This window comes from Photinus pyralis, unplaced genomic scaffold, assembly GCF_008802855.1.
Source record: "Photinus pyralis isolate 1611_PpyrPB1 unplaced genomic scaffold, Ppyr1.3 Ppyr1.4_LG7, whole genome shotgun sequence".
NCBI classification, from domain to species: domain Eukaryota; kingdom Metazoa; phylum Arthropoda; class Insecta; order Coleoptera; family Lampyridae; genus Photinus; species Photinus pyralis.
This window is the reverse complement of record NW_022170738.1, coordinates 13,087,350-13,110,128: the sequence shown is the minus strand read 5'-3', so window position 1 is coordinate 13,110,128 and position 22,779 is coordinate 13,087,350. Positions and strand designations below refer to the sequence as shown.

The window sequence follows — 22,779 nt, the reverse complement described above, 5'->3', positions numbered from 1 at the left end:
GCCTTAACTACTACAGATTTCAAGAGTGGTAGAGCCGGGAAGTCGGGTGTTCAAACCTGAGCTAAGGTGAATTTTTCTTCTGTGGCAGAGATGGGAATTTCCTTAGATCAGTTTCGAACATTCTGCCGACTACTCCGAATTAGGTTTTCCTGCAGTTACCCTAATTCGTAAGGTAAATACTGGGGTAGTATAGAACAACTTAAGACCTTCTCCAAGGGCACCTCTAAAAAGCATTATGCGGGTCACTCTGTATTGGGCGCAAGCCTGTTGAGGACCCAGAACAAGAGAGGGACAATAAATAAATAAATAAATAAATAAAGACTGCGCAATGTCCACGTTCTTATTTATAGAGATATTTTTTTGAAATTTTAACCACAGATACTTCTAATAAAGACAAGTATACCGAATATTGTAAAAATCAGATGGGCGCATATGCATATATTTATGCCTTATCTTATATTTCGTTGTACACATAATAGTTATGTGACCTTTCGGGAAGTACTGATCAATTCATGGAAAATGCACCTTTTTTTCATTCTTTTTAATTTTTTAATTCAATAGTCTTTAAATTCCAATCTCATCAACAACACCACATACTTGACGAGCTTTTTAAAATTTTTAGTGAAATTAAGTAAAATCCTAATAGTTGTAGTTTACATTTGAACGATTTGAAGCCTCTTTTCCCTATATAAATTGGAGAGATTTTCCCAAACCCCGCTAGAGGCTCAAAGACCAGTAGAAATAAATTTGACGTGTTTTTGTCTACATTGGATTTTCGATAGAGACAGAAATATTAGGGGTGACACGTTATAAAGTCCTACCAGACTTTTTTTCTATCCTTCTTTCTTTGTCTTGTTTTTATACAACGATATACTCACGTATATGGTTTCCAGCTTTTAAGGTTGGCAACTTTGTAGAAGATTCTAGTTATTATTATTATTATTACCGGATCGTAATGCCTAAGTACGTATAAAAAACAATAAAATTAAAGAATAGAAAAAGAATCAGTTTCTTGATAATTCAAATTACAATCTCATTGATACGCATTGGGAAGAGTATTATTAAATACTGCAAACATAATTTATTAAAAAGAAAACACCCAATGAAAAATATTAAATTGTGATTCGTCTTTTCTGTCATGAATGAAAATCGCAAGGTTCTCTAGCAGTTGGCGAAAAAGAACTTCTGTTGGATATTTTGAAACAATGAAAGGAATACGATTATAATTAAAAAAACTAGTTGTTACTTCTCAATTCACCTAATGTATAAATGGAATAATTTCTTTGGCTTCTTCAGCTTTGAACAGTTTGGAAAGGATCAGAAACTTTAAAAGAATCAGATTCTCGCAACTTTACATAAACTTCCTTATGGATCAACGTTACGCGTTGACCGCTTGTTTTCCATAATCACAAACCGCAAATTATTTAAACTAAAACTCGCTGAAATCTTCTTTCGTATCGGGTAAGCCCCACGTCCTTCCCAACGCAAAGAAGCGTAAATGACTCATTTAAATTTGCATTTTAATTGTGAAACTACACCGTATACTGTTATATGTAGGTATTTAATGGCACTTACCTTGAACGAAATTTCGCGGAACTTTTTCAGTAAACAATTTGGAAATATCAGACATACAGCAATCTGAAAAGTGCAAGGATATTGAAAATTTAGTAATCCATAGACGAATGTAGCAAAACAGAGGGAACCCTCAACAATCTCCCCTGTGATTTCATTAATTCCTGTTCAACGATCTGAGTCAGCATCCCGAATAAAACCGATAAGCAGAAATACACCAAAAACATCATTTCAAATAATAACCATAATTAATGACCTGGTTCGAATGCAAGTTATTATAACCAAAACAAAGAAAAGAGGTTCGGAATTTCCATTTTATCTAAACCATTAATATAAATATCGGTTAATAATGGCGTCATTTCATGACAAAGCCTTCTCGCAATTATGATATTTTTAAAATCTGCATAGTCTAATAAAGAAAGTACCTGTCTCGATGCTGCAAATACCTGCGATTGCTTACGAAATGAATGTTGTAACGGCGCGCATTCAATTCGGCTGGCGAACTTCAAATCATGGCATTTATACTAATTAGCTTATTATATAATTTCGTGCAAGAAAAATTACGCCAGCAAGCGTCCCTAGTGAAGCTGAAGAGCATTGACAAGGGGCAACATTCTTCGAATAATCCAGTAATAAAGAATAAATATGTAAGAGGGAAAAAAGAACTTTGATGATCCGGTAACAACAGAAAGCTTATTAATCGATTATTTTCACTACCATATATGACTATGTACGCGTCTAGCTTTTTATATTCAAATATGCAATACACTTTAAGTAGTTCGTGTGAGCCCATGAAAAGGTAGAACAAGTAAAATTAATTTTAGAGATATTTGGGTTTTGATGTTAGCGAACGGAAAAAATGCGAATCTAACGAAAGTTTAGGAGACGCGTGAACTGGAAAACAAACTGCTTCATTTTTGAATTGAAGAAGTATTGTGCCATCTTTTATTTAATTGCTGTTGTTTTTACGGTATTTAGTAGAAGAAATAGTGGCTGCATAGATGTGTAATTTCATGAAGCATTCGACATCTCTGTGCTGGAATTTGGGAGTAAAATGTGTCCAGACTTGGCGTATCCCACCTGTAGATTATTAGATTTTACCTCACTAATTAACAACTTTATTTGGGAGAAGATTGTAAATTAAACTATACATAAAATTAATTAATTTGCTATTATTTTTAGTTGCTACACAACCCTCACTAACTAAATTCCCTACGTACTCCCTTTCCAATGATCATGATACATCCTGCGTCCGTAACTAGTAATTCTTGGATTTTGAGATAGCTTAGAGGTTGGACTTTGTTGATTGGTCCTCATTGAAGAGAAAAGCTGGGTTCAGTCGGTCTATTGAACTCATCGTAAATCTTTTTGAATTACAAAATGCTTATTTTCTCTTTCTAAAACTTTATAAGGTACATCATATGTTGGTCGCAGACCGGTTTTTGAAGCGTCGTGCCTCAAAAAGATATATGATGAAGACCAAAATTCTTTATGTACAAAGATTTTTCTATACTGGGGACGGATCAAATCCAGTTCATTTTCTATAAAGAAATTTCTCATTATTTTGCGTAACGGCCTGTAAAAATTCTGCAGGTAACCTATGCCATAAACTAATTCGGCCGAAGAAGCCTCTATGTCCACTTTCAAAGCGCTACGCATACCTAATAAAATTAATGGTAACGTTTTGATCCAATCCTCATCTTCATAGCAATGGCGGACAGCTTTCATTTGGCGGTGGAAACGCTGAACAAATCCATTTGCTGAAGGGTGATATGCTGAAATTCTTAGATAAACATTTCGATAAATCCTGAAATAAATCTGATTCGAACTGCTTTCCTTTAATCCGCTCAGAAATACCAAAACGTACAATCCAACTCATAATCATTGCGCTAGTTAGCGACATTTTCAGCAGTGATATTAATTATGTGTGAATCCACTTGCATAAGGCATGGGGCTCACCACAAATCGAAATTTTGAAACTACATATTCTTTTAATGGCATGTCTAGTGCCCTTATTTCTTTGACATGGAACGCATGCTTTCAGTTTTTGCGTAGCTTTAATTTCTGGATCCACGAATAGATTGTCTACGAAATGAGGGAGTTAAATACGGTCTTATTTTAGTAGAGGAGCTAACTCGAAATCAACTGAATGAGAGTGATACATATTAGCCGATAGAATTCCACTGTGGCCTATCCTCATATGCTAAAATCGACCGTCTGTCGCCTCAGGCCACGATACTCTGCGGTACTTCTTGCGGTACCAATTGTAAATGGTTTTTTTTGGGAAAATAAGTTATACACCTAATGAAAACGTTGATAATAGTTTCTTAAAAACTCGCTAACATTTGATATCTTCGTAAAGAACAATTCTTAGTCGGTTTTTCACGAACTCTCTACGGATAGAACTAAGGTACAGTTGCATCAATGAGGCTGATTTTTTTACAGACTAAGGATAGGAACTGCCAATGACGAGGGCAGTGTTTCTTCTTTAAATTTTTTCTCTAATTATAAGATTATCTTATTATTATAAGACCGTTTAGCGATTACATGATAGTTTAGTACTTCCCAAATCCCAATGTAATGTGAGCTGCCTAAATCAGACTGGGCTTCTAACAACGAAAACGAAAGCAGTGGTTTTTCGTACTAAAAAGGGAAGTTACCTTAGTTGCAACACGAGCGACATCGTTATTAATTCCCATTACCAATAATTTCCTATTAACGAAATCATATTAATTTTTTTGTGAATTAATAACCAATAATCTAAAAAAAAACACTCGAGCACGTCAATTTTAGGTTCAAGAGGAACATCTTTTTTAATAAATCACACTTGTTGATCTTACCCATTAGTACTAGAACCATTATCCCTTAAATTTGATAAGTAACGGTCGCAAATTGTTTAGATTTATTTATTACTATTATTATCATGCTGAGAGACTGCGCAGTCTTTACTACGAAGCTCTGGATAGGACACATAGGAAATTATTTTGTAATTTACAGTTGTAACTGGGAATTAGTTTATAATTTACAGTTGTAATTGGGAATTATACTAATTTACAGTTGTAACTGGGAATTATGCTAATTTACAGTTGTAACTGGGAATTATACTAATTTACCATTGTAGCTGTAAATTAGTATAATTCCCAGTTACAACTGTAAATTCGCATAATTCCCAGTTCGAACTGTAAATCAGTGTAATTCCCAATTACAACTGTAAATTATAAACTAATTCACAGTTACAACTGTAAATTAGTATAATTCTCAGTTACAACTGTAATTTACAAAATAATTTCCTATGTGTCCTATTCGCTTCGTACTTTACACTTGTCAGGGTGTATATATAAATTTAACATCGATAAAAGAGACATATGACATATTTGCGAATGAAAATGACACGAACACAAATACACAAAATTTTAAATGAAGAATCGATGAATTCTTCTACTACTCGTACGTAAAAAACATGCGTAATTAAAAATGATTTTAAATTATGTCTAAAATTTTTCGGTAAATCTATTCTGATCATAGTTCAAGAACAAATCAGTTTTCAATAGGAATAGTCTCGGGAACAGTGTACCTCCTGTTGGTTACTAAGTGAGAATTTCTATCTTCATCCGGAAAATATTGGTAACTGGATGACAAAATTACAAAATCTGGGAATAAAATTAATTTATATTTTTCACTCGAACCGAGTATCACAGCATTAAAATTTTTAGACCCTGAAAAGTACCTCAGTACGGCCGAAAACTTGCAAGAACGATTTGTTCAGAAAGTAAAAATTTTATTTTATGGTCCAATTGCGAGAAGCAGAAGCAAATGTACCAACCCTTTTAAAATGCCGACCAGTAAATAAGTATGGTGGTCAAATGCGAATGAGAAATGACACCTCCAAAAATAATAAAAATAGAGTTTTTTGTTACATAAAAGTGGCCAAGAGGAAATTCTGAAAATGACGTTATTATTACAACCGGAAAGGGGTAACGGAATACTCGTATATATTTTTGTTTATCTTGTGAAACAAGGTGGATTTTCCACGTGCGCATCTGCATTATCAATTTGAGGTTATATAACCTCCGCCTCCCTTTGTATTTTCCCATTGCCCCTTGAGAAATACACACAAAGTGGTTTATGAAAAAAAATTCTATTGCGGTGTCGTTGCCGTCATCGGATTATTTTTTGTTACCGCAAGAGAGCCTTTGGTATACAAAAACTTGTACGTTTTATTACTAAGTATTGTATCTTCCAGATGAACCCTGATGATTTTGAGCTCATTTCTATTTGAGAAGCCCCCACATTTCAGGAAACCCCAAATGAAGAAAATGACAACCAGTTTTTTAATGGTGAGGTTAAAACAAAAGAAACATTTACTGAATCAACTCTTCTATTTGTAGAGTATATTTTTGGAATTCTTTGCGATGAGCATGTCAAAAGTGGGGTTGTGCGCATGTGAAATTTGAACGCCACCATATCTTTGTAATAAAGGTAGTAGTCGACTATGTCAAACATGTCAAGGAAGGGGGAGACTCACACAGGAAAGATATGATAGATGTAGACGCGACGCATCCGTCGATGGGGTCAAAACTTTTTGTGCATAACTCAAAAAATTAGTGTCGGAACACCGTACTTCCCACATAGCATTCGATATCTTACGTATATACATTTTAAATCCATAATGTACAGGGAATAGCCTGTCCATCTTATGTATATACTATGTATATTCATTATAGGATAGGCATATGTATTTTATGTTCAGTATGGGTATTCTATAAATTTACATTCTGGATATGCTATGTATATACATGGGATTATATGTTATGTATATGCGTTTTGGATTTGATACATGCGTGTTCTGTATTACCGACGTTACAAACGTTAGCGTCTCATTTTCTGTGAATTACGGCGATGAAGATAGTAAGGTGCTATTGCAAATACAGCTCATTTTTCTAAAATCAGGAGTGTTATTCTGCGAGTTATTAATGAGTTTGTTTGTCTAATTTTGACAGTGAAAGTAATGATTTTTATTTCGTGTGTGCATGATCTAAAGTTGCAAATATGTGTTAGTGAGATGTAAAGACTGGATGGGAATTAATATAAGGACAAGAATGGCAGGTATGTTAGCAACCTATTTGTTATGAACTCGCGCTATTATAGTGTTGAACAAGAACACGATCAAAATGACTCAAGACTACAGTGTTAAATAAAACAATAATAATTTCTTAAGCACATTTTCCATTGTATACTAAGAGACTTAATAAACAAACAGCTCCACTCCGTGAAAAGAATTTATTTATGAAGGTATAGACCAGAGCTGGGCAGAATACTTTCAAAAAGTATTTGAATACTAAATAGTAAATACTTTACACAAATCAAAGGTATTTGAATACTAAATACTTTTACGTCCAGCACAAGCGAATACTAGATACAGATACATTGAAAAGTATTCAAATACTTAAAAAAATAAGTATTCAAATACTTTAGAATGTATTCGAATACTTTCAAAAGTATTCGAATACTTTCAAAAGTATTCTAATACTATCAAAGGTATTCGAATACTATAAAAAGTATTCGAATACTTTGAAAAGTATTTCATTATCTTACTTTGAAAAGTATTCGAATACAGTAAAAAGTATTCAAATACTTGTCACTCAAATACATTAAAAATTTAAAATAGTATACTAGATAAAAGTCTTAATACTACTTAAAAAATCAAGTTATACTTTGTATGGGGTTAGCTTTTTTTATATTTCTATTGTTATATACAAATTTAAGGGGAGTAAAAGTAATAATTTCAAACAGTTCCAAGATTGGGCTACTAGTTCAAAAGTTACAGCCCTTTGAATTTTCTTTCGAAATTGGTTTCTAGTCTATAACTTTTGATTGAGAAGTCTGATCGAAAAAGTACGAATTGTTTTGGATTCTACGCACCAAAATTAATAAGAAAAAGTGTTTTCCCGAGAAATTTTGGTGTAGTCGATTTTTGGTAAAAAAGGAAGGTTAAGTGTTCAAATACTATGCGAAGTATTCGAATACTAAATATTTGTGAAAGTATTTGAGTTACAAATACAAATACTGCTCCCATAGAAGTATTTAATTACAAAGTATTTGAATACTTTAAAGGATTTGAATACTAAAAAGTATTTACAAAATCGAATACTGCCCAGCTCTGGTATAGATGCTAGTAAACTTCCCGAATGTTCGCGGAATCTCTATAGAACATCCATTCTGAATGTATACAACATACATAGAATATCCTATTGAACATCTTTTGCATATTACAGGAATATTCATGGTATATCCAGTTGTCAGTATATGCATATACATAAGACATCCAAAACGTATATACTATGTATTATGTGCAGTCTGCCAAACTTATACCCCATGCACATATATCGGACATTTGCGACATACTTTTTCACATTCTATGGATATACAATATCCCACGTGGAATGTACATGGTATATGCAATGTATACATATAGGTCTGCTATGTGGGTTACAAGGGAACTTGATAACCTAAAATCGTCATTTTCCTAACAAGTGCGTGAAGTTTGTGATTCCGAAACGCGTTTTGTGCTTTATTTGCGCTCATTGAGCGTTTTAGATATTTGTGCGTAACATATACATATAACTATAAGCAAAGAGTGTATAACGACTATAAGGTATACTGGTATACAATTGTCTTGGAGACGTGTTGTGAACCCTAATTTTAATCATAGTATTTGGCAGTCGTTCTACATCAGGTAACTCTGGCGGTGTCTTTTGCTGTAACTCATCTTGCCCTCTTGATCAAATAGTGACTTCCACGGGTTTTCGATTGTCATTTTATTGCCTAATACTTCAATTTCCAATAGAAAGTTTCACATAAAGGACCTCAATTTTCAACATTTTCGAATTTGAGAATTGCAAAACTTCATAAAATTTCAATAATCTGTCAAAAAACTCAAAAATTGGGGCTTTGGGTTCTTCAAAAAGATCGAGATTTCAACACGTGAATGAATTCAGTGTTGAAGTAAGTTCAATATTGTTTCTGGTAGATCTATGAGGAAGTCGTCGAGGTGTTCTTTTTTTAACTCGCACGTTCGTGTACTTGCATTAATGAATTCGATTGAATTTGCATGGTATTGGTGTTTGTAAAATGTTAACTAGGAAGTCTAAACTAAACGTATCGAATAGAGGCGGATCACATGATCGCAAATCAATGATAATAAGGCATGTTGGAAGCGCCGCCGCTCTCACGCTAACACCCTGCCATCCCATCATCGTGCGTGTTTGGTCTACATGCCTACTCGTACTTAAATACGACGATGTCGTACACGGTTGACAAGATGCTTTACACATTGACAGCTGTCTATTTTAGTACTACCGTCTCGTCGTTTCCAATTACCCATTTGCTTAAATAACAGTATCTTCCATTGATTCTGTACGAAAATAGATTTCGCCAACAAAAACGATGACACGCACGTGCACCAATCAAAAATTTAATACGGGTTCGCGTTATTTTTTTTTTAGGTGTCGACAAACGATTAGTAGCTCTTTGATAGTAAGACGCGTTTAGGCGTTTTTAGATCACAGGTGCCGTTATAAGGTATTTAAGGAAACAATATTGCTTCATACGCAAAACTGCCCGAGGTGATCTTCAACACCAGGGCAACTGACCTGACGAGGAATCCGAAACTTGATATGCAATTATAAGGTTCTTAAAAAGTGAGCAAGATTTGATCGGTTTAAAAACGATAAGACGTTCATTTTTCGCCTATACGGTGGTAATGAGCGTTTATCTCACATACATTAAAACGGGGCTTTGTACGAAATACGCTTCTTTCGATTTTATTAGGAAATTTACCAAAAAAGTTTGTGAATTAAACCTGATTTTGATCGGTTAATGGTTCCACTTTTTTTATTCATGCCGATGGTTTCTTTAGGCTATACCTTCTGTGAAGGTACACGAGTTTTACACATTTTACTATTTTTCACGACATTGAAGCTTAGTGAAAGTGAACTTTCGTAGATCGTATCTAACTGTACTTTAGCATCAATTTTGTTTTTAAACACCCCTTCATAGAAAGCAAGGTTATATTTGAATGATTTGAATTTTCCAATTGAATTCGGAAGTATTCCCTATTTTGTACATTTGCTTTCTGTACCACAGAGTGAACAGACGTTTGGGACCTATGGTTTTTGAGTTATTCCACCTTTTTAACGCGACTTCGCGAGCATACCGGGTATTATAAAATTAGAAATCCTTTCCCCTTAGATTTATGAGTTATTCAACTTCTTAAAATAGAGCTTTAGCTTCATATCCTTTCTGCCCCAAATTTGCCTCATGTACAAATGTATTGTTATAGTTCTTCAGTTAGGTGTAAAACTGTCTAGAATGGACTTAAATTGATCCAGTCAGCCACACTGAGGTTGTTATTCTTACCATGTCACAACCTTTTCCCATGCACTTTTGCAGTTCAGTACTCAAGGAATGCTAATCTTTGGGTGTTCCTAACTACAGTAAAAAAATATTCTAGGTAATGTAGAGCCAACGTGTATAAGTCTAAAGTTCCACCCTTACAGTGTTACACCCTCCCAAATGTTAACGTTTTTATTTATGGTTCGAAGATGGTTTGACAAAATATTTTCGTATATTTCTCTCTCCAATTTATTGCCACTCTAAGGATAATGACGCTTGATATATGGGAAAAGGGTTATAAATGACAGGTTACTGTAAAAAAGGGGCCCATGTTCATGTCCGCATTCGGATATGAAAATGTAGCTTTACGTAGGTATAGTTATTTTTCCTCGTCGTAAACTATCATTTTCATGTTTTTCTTTCAATAATTTATCAGTAGCATAGGAACATGTAGTACGGAGGAAAGGAAAATTGCAATGAAATATTTGGTGTACCGTAATTCTTGTTTCCCCGCATTTATTTTGCATTCAGACCATCTAATTTTTGCTTTTACATTAAATGTACCCCACCTATAGCTTTTTCTTGCACAGTAATTGCTGTCGCTCCGTTAATTGCAAAGTAAGCTTTTTCCAAACTTTACGTTTCATTAATTATAATGGGGGGATATTGTGTCTTCTGACTATTTACTTATCCCGCTTAGGGAAATTGCTGTGCAGTTTAAGTTTATTTTAGCATTCACCAGTAGCCACCCACCACTTGCCCTTTAGAATTCCCGGGGCCACCATTCGAGTTAGCTGGAGCTTACCATCGCCGATCGCATTTTGTCCAGAAGCAAGAGAGACCGAAAGCTTCTGGTGGCGCCCGAAGCGCTCCCGTTCCGCCGTTCCACCGTTTTCCCCCGACAATTGCCGTCGTCGCCGTCTACAGATTTTGACATGTAAATTACCGCTGGATGTTCCATTTTCTTATCTTTATTAAATTTCATTTTTGCAATTGCACCGTTTTATTTTGTGTAAAGAGAAACCAAAGCCACATGTACCAGGAAAGTCACAACCCCAGAAGTTACGGTTGTTCTACCTACAATAACAAACTTTCTAAAAAATTACGTATTTTGAAAACGGTAAGAGGTTTTATTCCATTTTTCCAACTATGGTTTGGTGGAGCTCCCAATCCCCCATCCGTTCCGCTTGAAAGAGTTGCTACATTATTGCGTACTGCACCCAGAGTTTTGATGTTGGACCACTTGATTCTATTTTATCCAGGACAGTTTTAAATTTGAAAATATCACTGTCTTTGATGAATAAGATTAGTGACCTATCACTGGAAGGGAAAGAGGGCCGAGTTCCTCTTAGTCCGTATTGTCTCATCATGCCCCATTGTGGTGCACTCTTAACCACTTCCAACTACCAGCCCTTGCATCTCTTGAAAGAGCCATTCTTGTCACCTAACCATACTAACATACCAAGACTAATTGATTCTCCACCCTGTTCTCCACAAATTCTTCAGAAATCAGATTTGGAAAGATCCTTCGAAAGTCTTTAGATTCTGGTGTGGTTTTTAGCCATAACTTAGAGATTTTCCATAGATTTTTCAGTCATTCTATGGGATTCCCCATACAATCATAAGCAACTATATGAGAATATACAAATTCAGACAACTGCACTCTCTATTTTATTAAGAAATTTCTATTTTTTTTATTTCTCTAGATTATCAAAAAACCTTCCAAAATTTTAGAGAGACTTCTAATTTCCTCAGACGATCATTGATAGATTTAGGAATCTCAAAAGTATCAGTGAAGAGCAGAATTTCTTAGGATCACTGAAGCACCGCTGACGAATCTCTGAAAATCCTGTAAGTAAGCTTTGAGTAACCCTTGAAGGATATGCCATGAATCAATAGAAGTGTTGTCAAGCAATTTGAAAAGCTTTCTAAGATTCTGTGAAAGACTGAAATGTATACAATCTGAAAAGTTCGTGCAAAAAACAAAAATTTGTAAGATATCTTTTAATAGCTTTTGTAGTAAAGGAAATATAAATTCTTTTAAATCTATGGATTATACAGGTTTTAGGAAATCTTTATTTTTCAGAGACCACGTTTTAGTCCACTCACTAGACACTGCAGCCGAAATCTCACTAGACCAACAAGCTGCATTCTCAAAAAGAATAAGAGCACAAAATTCGTATTGTACGAAAAACGTAACACACTACTGGCACAAAATGGGCGTGGGAAAGAATTTCAAATTTTAATTTAATTTAAACATTATTAAACGGTGAAGAACTTAAAAATAAAAAGAGCACAACTCGTTTCATACAGCAACAAGTTAAAAAGTAATCGTAACGATTTACATAAAGCGCATTTCCACTTGCATTCATTTCCCATTTGTAAGATGCAACTTCTGTTAAAATCGTAAAAATCCGCCCACAAATATGAAAGATAGCGTTGCACATGGGCAATCCATTGTTGACGTGCTACTACAATTTCAGTTTATGCGAAGAATTTCATTTCAATGCTTTTCTAAATAAGAAAGTTGGAACTGCGCATGCGCAAACCTAAATTTTAAAACTAATGTTAGATTTTCCTTTGTTCCAAGCGCCTAAGTATCAAATTTCACTTAAATAGTTCCATAGATAAAAAAGTTGCCACGGCGCATGCGCAAAATAAAATTTTGAAACTGGCGCTAGATTTTCCTTTATTCCAAGTGCCTATGTATGTAAATTCTTCCATAAATAAAAAAGTTGGCACTGCGCATGCGCAAAACCAAATTTTGAAATTGGCGTTTGATTTTCCTTTATCCCAAGTGCCTATGTATCAAATTTCGTTTAAATTCTCCATAAATAAAAAAGTTGGCACTGCGCATGCGCAAAACCAAATTTTGAAATTGGCGTTTGATTTTCCTTTATTCGAAGTGCTTATGTATCACATTTCGTTTAAATTCTTCCATAAATAAAAAAGTTGGCACTGCGCATGCGCAAAACCAAATTTTGAAATTGGCGTTTGATTTTCCTTTATCCCAAGTGCCTATGTATCAAATTTCGTTTAAATTCTTCCATAAATAAAAAAGTTGGCACTGCGCATGCGCAAAACCAAATTTTGAAATTGGCGTTTGATTTTCCTTTATTCCAAGTGCCTATGTATCAAATTTCATTCAAATACTTTTATAAGTAAAAAAGTTTGCAATTCGGTTTATAAATGGTCGAGATGCGAAAAGGGCACTGTGAATTTTGAATCGATTCGATCCAACTTTTGGCATTGCGTATTATATGGCTAAATCTATGCCCATATTGAATTTCATGCAATTCAGTTCATAACTAACGGAGATGTAAAAGCGATCGAACATTTCTAAACAAAGTTATCGTTCACACGGACAGATAGATGGACAGACAGACAAAGGAACAGACGGACAGACCAACAGGCAGACGACAGATAGCAATGCAAAATTATAAACGATCTCTAGGATCGTTAATAAACGGCAAAAGTGTAAAATTATGGAACATGTAAAAAACGGTTTTTTGTTTTTTTTACAATAACTTCTTTTGTAAGCGGTACAGAAAAAATTCCTTCCTTGGTACAAGACTCGACACCATAACGAACCAAATAGCGAAAAAAGTAGAACAATAGCTCTTAAGATAAAAAACTAGTAGCGTCGCAAAGTTAGCGGACGGACGGACGGACGGACGGACAAAGTGGCCACAATAGCGCATTTTTTTTTTATTTTTGTGGAAATGCGCTAAAAAAGATAGATCGTTTGTCATATTACCAGGAAAACACAATTTACTGCACATAATTAGAAAATACATAGCCATTCGTCCTAAAGTAACGTCACACAACAGATTTTTTATCAATTATCGGAATGGGAAGTGCACGGTTCAACCTGTAGGGGTTCACAAAGTTGGTGGTGTTCCCAGTGTGGTGGCCAAATTCTTGAATTTAACAAATGCTTCTTCCTATACGGGCCATTCTTTTCGAAGAACTTCTGCAAGTCTTCTGGCAAATGCAGGTGGAAGTATGACTGACATCATGCGCCATGGAGGATGGCGCTCGGCTAGTGTCGCGGAAGGCTACGTCGAAGAGTCGGAAATGACAAAAGTCAACGTAGCAACGAACATCCTAGGTGGAGCGGGTCCTTCATCTCATCATAAAGAAATCGAAGAAAGACATCAAATAAGTGGACAAGTCTTTATAAAGAACAATGTAGATTGCGTGATTAATATTAACAATTACTACTCGAATAAGCACTCCCCGAAGTAGATGTTTCTTCAGGTGTTTCGCATTTATACTTATTTTGTTATGTATAAATAAATTATTTTGACAACCGACCACGTGACATTTGTTTATGGCCGTCGTCCATAAAGAGCCACTTTATGGCCGCAAAAAGATATAAACTATTGATTATTATACAATCGGACATAATAGTTATTTATGTTTTACAAATAGTTTTCTTCGTCAAAGTAAATATTCGTTTACAAAATAATTCATTATGTTTGATTAAGTATGCGTGGTTCGAATTTGTGTAACAGTTTTAAAACAATACCAACATGTTGTCTATATTTCACTTTTATTCACTCTGTGTGTAACTTTTGGCGCCGCGCTGAATGCAACCCATCTAGTAACTTTATGCATTTGCGTTGGTGTTATTTTCATATCTATCTATGTTCGTATTGGTGATAATTCATTTCCGTTTTCGATAAGCGTTTTGGAGATTTCCTTATATGGTATTGTAAAGGCCGTTCTGTGATTTAATTGGTTGGAGATAAATTTCTTCGTTGCACTAGCCGGAAATTCGGAAAGAAAGTGGGGTCTTCTCGCTAGAACTTGCAAGAGGAACGTGTGTGTTTTACTATCTTCATGTTCCGTTGGTGAATTAACCATTTGCGAAAGCATTTTTACTTGCCAACTTAAATGTTGTGTCGTTAATGAATCTAAATCGACAGCAACTTTCCGAAATGGAATTTTAATCTTGAAGCCGAAACACTCATCGATACCGATCCGATCCACGATATAACGCCTTTTACATTACTTGCTGTTTGACGAAGTTTTTTTTGTTTACTCTCTACTTAGAGAGTCCTTGTATTGGATAGGAGTCCTTGTACTAGATAAAATCCTTGTACCGATCTACGTACCGAAAGATGTTATTGAGGATGGATTGAACTTGGGAAGCTAGGCGACAGAATATTGCAGAGCAGTGCCGTAAAGTCTAGCATTGCAACGTTACGATCTTGCGGGCTAAGCCGAACTCTTCTAATAACCGACACCTTTTTATTGCACTACGTAGAAGACTTACACCAGGACCCAGAGGAGCCATTCAGACGTAAATATTTGATCCTGTGGTGATGTAAATGTTATAAATTTATCTGTTTGTATTGAATTGGACCCACATTGTGGTAATTGGCATATGCACTAAAGCCAATAGTAATACTGTTAATTAGTCAGCTTGGAATATTGGGATACGATAATTGATAATCACTTAAGTATTACTCCCATGTACGAAGTAATAACCAGTATGTAACGTACGAGCTCGTAACGACTTGAACCACTTCATTGCCCCCAAGCTACCGATTAAGGGATTGAAATCACTTTATCTAATTCATCACTTGTGCCACGGTAACAATATTTGTGTTCTGACCCCAGAGATTCTGGTGGGTTTTATTCCGTATTTCATGGGGGAAATTTTTTTTTTGTAAATGTTTTATGTTTGAATTAATTTGGAGTATTTATTTTTTAAAGCCTCATAGTTGGACCTAAGTTTTTGGGATTCCCATTGGGGAACCGAAGTTTTGGTTGTGCTTTTCTGAAGGTGCAGAGCGCCCCAATAAATAATTATTTTTGTGGGATTATAGTTACATATTTTTCAAGCTAAGCTACCTTTCCTAGTTCGGGTAGTGATAAGCGAAATTGGACGAATTAGGTGGCGCCCAAAAGACTCTACCAGAACCTCTAACCGTAAGTAGAGAAGATTGAGTTGAAATCGAGGATAGCTACGGAGCCATTACCAATTGTATTGAATTCTTTTACCTACGTCCCTGTATATTTGTCTTGCTCTCTCCGCTGTTTACCCTTTTGTCAACAGAGCTAGCTGGCCGGTCAGCGGCGTGTGTTTTTTTTATTTAAAAAGCACATGGTATTTTTTTTGTAGCGCCTTGCCTTTTGCAGCTCGCGCGTTATATTTGCTAATGTGATTGAAACCATCCGAACGTCAAATGTAATTTTAAATAATTCAATTCATTGTGAATGAGCAAGAAGTTCCAGAAACTATACGAAATAAGGCCAATCTTGTGATTTAGTAGGTATTGACAATTAATAATTGACGTTTCTAATTTTCAATGACCTGAAAATATTTGTTAGTTTTGTCATTAAGTATGAATGAGTTACTATGGTGATACTTAATGTTCCACTTTATGCCCGCGTATCACAGATATAAAATGTGCTATGATAGGTTAATAAGACATAAAATTAATTATGATCGAGAAATTCTGGTAAACAGACACATTTTATGACATCAAACGGTATTTTAAAGAAAATTTCTTCTATATCAAAATAAAATGTCTGTCAGTGGGTTCACGAAGACCTAAAAAACTATCCTTCAAAAATTAGAAGTGAAGGCAAAAGATTCACCATCTTACATGGAGAGTACCGGTTTGGTTTTTTGGAAGAATGTGAGCTTTCCCTGGATGCAGCGAATAATGACTGGGCCTAACACAAAACAATGAGTGGAATAATATTACAAAGGTGGACGATCAATTAATTAATTCCTGCTTTAGCAAGACTACCAGAAAAATGTGTTATGATAATGAATAATATGGCAAAATTTTTGTAAACATTGTCAACAATTAATTGCTACAGATTGGATAAACATATTGGAAATTTGTCAGTTGCACATAGTCCTCAATTAATTATTGCGAGACTCTGATTAAGAAACATGTTTTGATGATTCAGTTTCTGAAATTTTATCCTTACCTTACCTTTACTCATTTTCGATTTTCAAACTTGTTAATTTTTTTTAGGTATATGTTACCTAAAACCAGAACTCACATATAAATATGAAGGTATGTTTAATCTCAATTACAGTTTCAAATGTTATCTAATGTTGATGACTAACTTATTCAATTACATGTATATTTAAAAAATGTAGCGAGCTGACAACAGTGCTTGGTTGCCATCATTCATCACCTAAAGTATATTTATTATAAAAAATTACACTGCTGCATCGACATATACCTTTGGACTGCGTGTCCCAAAGCTCGCGGATACTGCAGGTGAGAAAGAGCTTGCCTCTTACTTTTTCTCTCTCGCTCAGTTCATTTCTATATGCGAATGTATTACTGTAACCAAAAACGTCAAATTTGAACAGATAATCAGATTTTGAAACAAACGTTTACGGCAGTGCTGTGTAAACAATGTCAGTCAGGAGGTTGTATTTGGTTTTAAGACATTTGAAATCAATTCGGGTGTCTGATTATCTAATTAATGTTATCAAAATTTTTTCTTTGTTTAATGTCCTAGGTCTGAGAACAATTTTCCAAATCGAGCGTGCAGTTAAGTTTGTCTTTGTTGTATTTGTTTATTTTCTGTATAATAATGATAAGACATTTTTTGGAATGTTTCGATCAAGTAATTTTTGTACCTTAATTTTATTTTTTACGTGTCTCTTTATTTTCTTGTACTGAGACCAATGTGTTTTGCTACATTTTGCAAAGGTGCGTAAATTAAGAAGAAAAGGCGCACACGCTTGGAAGAAGCTCATATTTCACTCGGTTGTTCTTACTGCAATTCAACGAAAAATGTACTGCCTACCATGTTGGTGGAAGCCAGTAAATTATCTAATCAAGCTGGTGGGTACAACAATGTAAACGATAACATCTCCATTTGTTATCATTATACAGACTTTCGATGATACGTGGTATAAAATTTCGCACGAAGATCGAATACACGCAATGTAACATGAGCAAACAACGCGAAACAAGAGCACTTGAGATTTGTCTCCCAGTTGTGGGTGAAGAGAGTCGGAAAGCTCTTATCGTATTCTGAGTAAACTGCAGTGCCCCCCAACGCGTTATAGTTTCGGGAAGTGTGATTGCGGCTGTGAGTATAGCGTAGGCATCGCATTGTTGCCATCTTATGGTTTTTGAAGTGATTGTGACATTTCTAAAATACTTCTCAATCTAAAAATGTTTGGAAGAAAGCTCATGATCATTTTTCTTCTCGAAATTTGGCTTGGTAACATACCGTGTATTTTGTAAAAAATTATCATGACTTGGCCAGTATAATTTATCCTTTCCACTGCAACGACTTGGTCACGGTGAATGGCTCCAGATGGTCATTGTGAGCGACCCCATCACAGACACTTTCCAAATATTCGCCTGTTGGACGTTGACGTAAAAATGTCAAAACGAAAAGTAAAAATGCGGATCCCAGCTCAACAACAATTTATAAAAACACGCAAACAAAATGGAGTACCTACCTAAAGAAACGGAAGATTGACAGCTCCCATGTAATAATCTTTGTCATATTAGATTATGTACGACTGCACCTGTTCACGGTACACAACCCTGTCTCGTAGTGTTACCACCAAAAATAGAAAGACGTGGTAACTATGTTAACACTCAATCAATTGTTAAATATGGTAGATTTTACTTCAACGTAATGGTTGGGTATCATCCAATAAACTTCAGCTAGATTACTTTTCCATTTAAATAAACTTTAAGTGTGTTAATAAGCACGTCTGCGGTTACAATTCCACTTTCCTACAATATTTTCCACATGTGCTGTTTCAACGTATTTTACAACTGATCGCATACAATGACAAGGGAAATTGAGATATCACGGGTTATGTAATTAGTGTAACGCAAACCATAGTATAATTTTAGGTCGGTCCTTTTATTTATTGATTACGGTCGCTCGCTGTTAATAAAAGCAGAGGTAATTACTAATCTTCCAGATGTATAATTATCCCTATGGTTTGTCAGTTTCATCGGGTCGAATTAAAACCTATTTCGCTCTACGCTATTCAGGTGAATATTAAAATGATAGCGATAGGGGTATACTGTCTATTTTTTTTGCTCGCGCTGCTACAGCTACCCGATGAGGGAAAACCACCCTACTAAATCGTTTGAAATTTTACTGTTTGATCAATTTTATTGCAGCTTTCTTAATAGACATGGCAATTGAAAAAAGTAAATAATACCTCTCTCCCTCGTTTTTCCAGTAAATATCCGCATAGGGTTTTTGAGTAGACATTTTATATGAACTGTTGAGAAGTGCTAACACTATCTTTTTTTCGTTTAAATTATCGCTTAGAATTAGATTGTATTTAACTCCAGTCGTATTTATTACGTCTTAGAGATGGACCCTTCTATTGGTACTTTTGACACGAAAACTGGCCTAATGTCCATATTTTTCTTTTACAACATAAATTCAATAATAAATTACATCGTTAAGAAATCGTTAATTGTGTCTGTGAATCTGTGTGCTCTTCCTTGTAAATACGACACCAAAAAATTCCAGTATTTCTTTCGTTAAAAAGCAACAATCTGAATAAAGGAGGAAGATAAGCTTGTATGATCGCCAGCGCTGTTATTTGGTGTGGGAAACAGACGCATCGAACGTCGTTTTTTATAGGGGCCGCGGGTCAACCTTATAGACTTTTTTCAGTTTATTGATAATAAGGCCTATATTCCATGAAATGAAGTGTTAACTAATTTTTCCTATATTGTTAATAAATTTTAAAATTTTTTCTTGGGTGTTCCGTTGCTTAGTGGCTGAAATACAAAATCAAGTTTAAAAAATGAACTCGTCAATGTCTCTTTGCCAAGTAGTTATTTATACTATGAACCACCAGTCTAGCCCATTTCGCCGTCGCCATTCTGCCGTCGCCAGTCCGCCGTTGCCAGTCTACCGTCGAGCCACTTTGCCGTCGACCCGGTTCGCCATCGCCAGTCCGCCGGCGGGCCAGTTGACCGTCGCGGACTGGCGCCGGCGAACCGGGGTTACGGCGAAGAGGCCCGCCGACCGACTGGCGACGGCGGACTGGCGACGGCGAACTGGCCACGGCGAAATGGGCGGGCCCGATGAACCACGTATATTGTTTGCGCCATCCACACTTGGGTATGAACCGTCAATGTATATCGTAATAATTAGCTTACTGCTCACTGTGTCTCTTACAGCTAACACATACCACAGCTTGTTAGAAAAGGATGGCAATTTGCAACTTGAGTATGCGGTGCACAATTCATATTGCCCGTACAAAACGTACGTCTTGCATTTGCATTAATTTCTCGTCTATCATTTGACATTTCGCTTGTACAGGTTCTTCCTTATTTTTATGTTTTTACGATAAATACATCAAGAGACAGTTGCTATAATTTTACCGTTAGATAGCGCTACCAGTATAACATCTTAATTATTTGCGCATTTTTGAAAAAGAAATAACTAGAGAGTTCAAATTTTTACTAAAAGCTTTCTGATGCAGTGTAGATGTGCACGCTCTCGTCTATTTTGAGTTGGATTACTTGTGAGATCGATAATTGAAGAAAATAATTTCGATATGGTTTTTCGGAGGTGCTATAATTTACCGTTAGATAGCTCTACCGGTATAACAACTTAATTATTAGCGCATTTTTGAAAAAAAAATACGCTATTATATTCGTTATAGCTGGCTGGCTGGCTGTCGGGCTGAAACCTCAGCAATTACAATTGCCAGAGACTTTAAATTTTCACTAAAAGCCTTCTGTTATAGTGTAGGTAGATGTGCAGGCTCAAGTCTATTTTGGGTTAGATTACTCGTGAGATCGAAAATTTTAAACTTTGCTAGTGAAATACTGATCTACATTACCAAAAATTCGCTTTCATCATGTATATGCTGTAGATGTCCTAGATTATGATGTTATTGGAGTATCTGAAACATGGCTGGTTCCAAGTATCAGTGATTCTAGTATAACAATAAATGGGTTTAATTTTGAACGTTCTGATAGGAAAACCGGAAAGCGTGGTGGTGGAGTTGGAATCTATATTAAGCATGGTATAAAGTATTACATGACGTAGGTGACAATGACTTTTTTGAACAAATTTGGGTAAGCATAAACCTTGTACATAATGTTATTAATTTTGGAGTCATTTATAGAAAGCAGGAATTTACAGTCATGGATTTTTTAGGTAAGTTTGAGGACTCGCTTGCTTGTGTTCTGCCAAAGGGCGATGAATTAATATGTGTCGGTGATTTTAATTTAGATTTATGTGATACTGGTCGTACCTCAACTTTTCAATTCAGTAATTTACTCGAGACGCTCGAGTTAAAACAAATTATTGACGAACCGACTAGGATAACAAAAGCAACGGCTACCTTAATTGATTTTATTATTGTTCCTGTCAGTAAGGAAATTGCCCACCATGGTGTTATTTCGTTGCATGAAGTAACTGATCATTTTCTAGTTTTTTGTAACTACCCAGTGACTACTAAGCAAAGTAAAGTGCCTACATTAATTACGTATAATGATTTTTCAACATTTTCAATCAATAATTTCGATAAGGACTTGCAAAGTATTGACTGGGATTATATTTATACTTGTGATAACGTTGAGCACATGGTTGATTTTCTTAATTACAATATACTTACTATTTTCGATTGCCATGCACCTATAAAGACTGTGCGAGTCACTAAACCAAGAGCTCCTTGGCTTACTGACACTATACGTCAGATGATTCTTTTACGTGATAAGGCTTTAATGAAATTTAAAAAATCAAAATCGTGCACAGATTGGAATTATTATAAGGCAATTAGAAATTATACCACTCAGGCTATTAGAAGGGAAAAGAAAGCATTTTTGGAAAACCAACTCCAACAGCTAGGAAAGGGAGTTCCCTGGAAGAACTTGAGAGATCTCAATGTATACTCGAAAGATAAATTAACTGTGCCACCAAATCTATCTGATGTGAATGCCATCAATAAAGTCTTTACAAGCTCTGTAGATTCTGATCTTGGGATAGCTTCTGATACAGTTAAGTATTACACCGAGCATACATGTGAGAAAATTGTTAGTACGTTGCATTTTCGTGAAGTTACCGAGATGGATGTTTTAAATGTGTTATTTAGTATTAAAACAAAGTCTGTTGGATCAGATGGAATTGGTACAAAAATGTTGTGTTTATGTTGCCCTTATATTGCACCACATTTAACCTACATAATAAATTTTTGCTTAAAATCATGTACAGTACCAAAAATTTGGAAAAATGCCAATGTTATACCACTACCGAAAGTTAGTAATCCTGAAAGTTATTCTCAATTGCGACCAATAAGCATTTTACCAATTCTTTCTAAAATTTTAGAGAAGATTATGGCATCTCAGATAAAATACCATCTGTCTGATAATGATATATTACCACAGTCACAATCTGGGTTTAGAGAAAACCATAGCTGCAGCACCGCGTTGTTGAATGTTACAGACGATATTTTTTCAGCCTTAGATCAGGGAAAACTTCAGTGATGGTATCACTAGATTTTACTAAAGCGTTCGACTTAATAGATCACAATATATTGATAAGCATTTTGCATTATTTTGGCTTTAGCAACAATGCGTGTGCTCTGATTAAGAACTATCTTACTGATCGGACGCAACAGGTAGTATTGAATAATAATAAATCATTGTCAACACCTGTAGCAATGGGAGTTCCACAAGGGTCGGTGTTGGGACCTCTTTTGTTCATTATATACACTGCCACCCTCCCCAATTGCCTGAAATATGCAACGTGCTATCAATATGCTGATGATACGCAGTTACAATATAATTTCTTTAGTAAAGATTTAGACCTTGCGAATGAGAG

General features: G+C 35.3%; 1 protein-coding gene across 1 annotated transcript; it reads left to right on the top strand.

The window, feature by feature from the left end:
- Positions 1–19,789: 19,789 nt before the first annotated feature.
- LOC116175661 lies at positions 19,790–22,442 on the top strand. Its single transcript, XM_031493893.1, has 2 exons — positions 19,790–20,211; positions 21,083–22,442. Exons 1-2 carry the CDS (start codon positions 19,790–19,792, stop codon positions 22,440–22,442), a joined length of 1,782 nt encoding a protein of 593 aa, XP_031349753.1.
- The last annotated feature ends 337 nt before the right edge of the window (positions 22,443–22,779 follow it).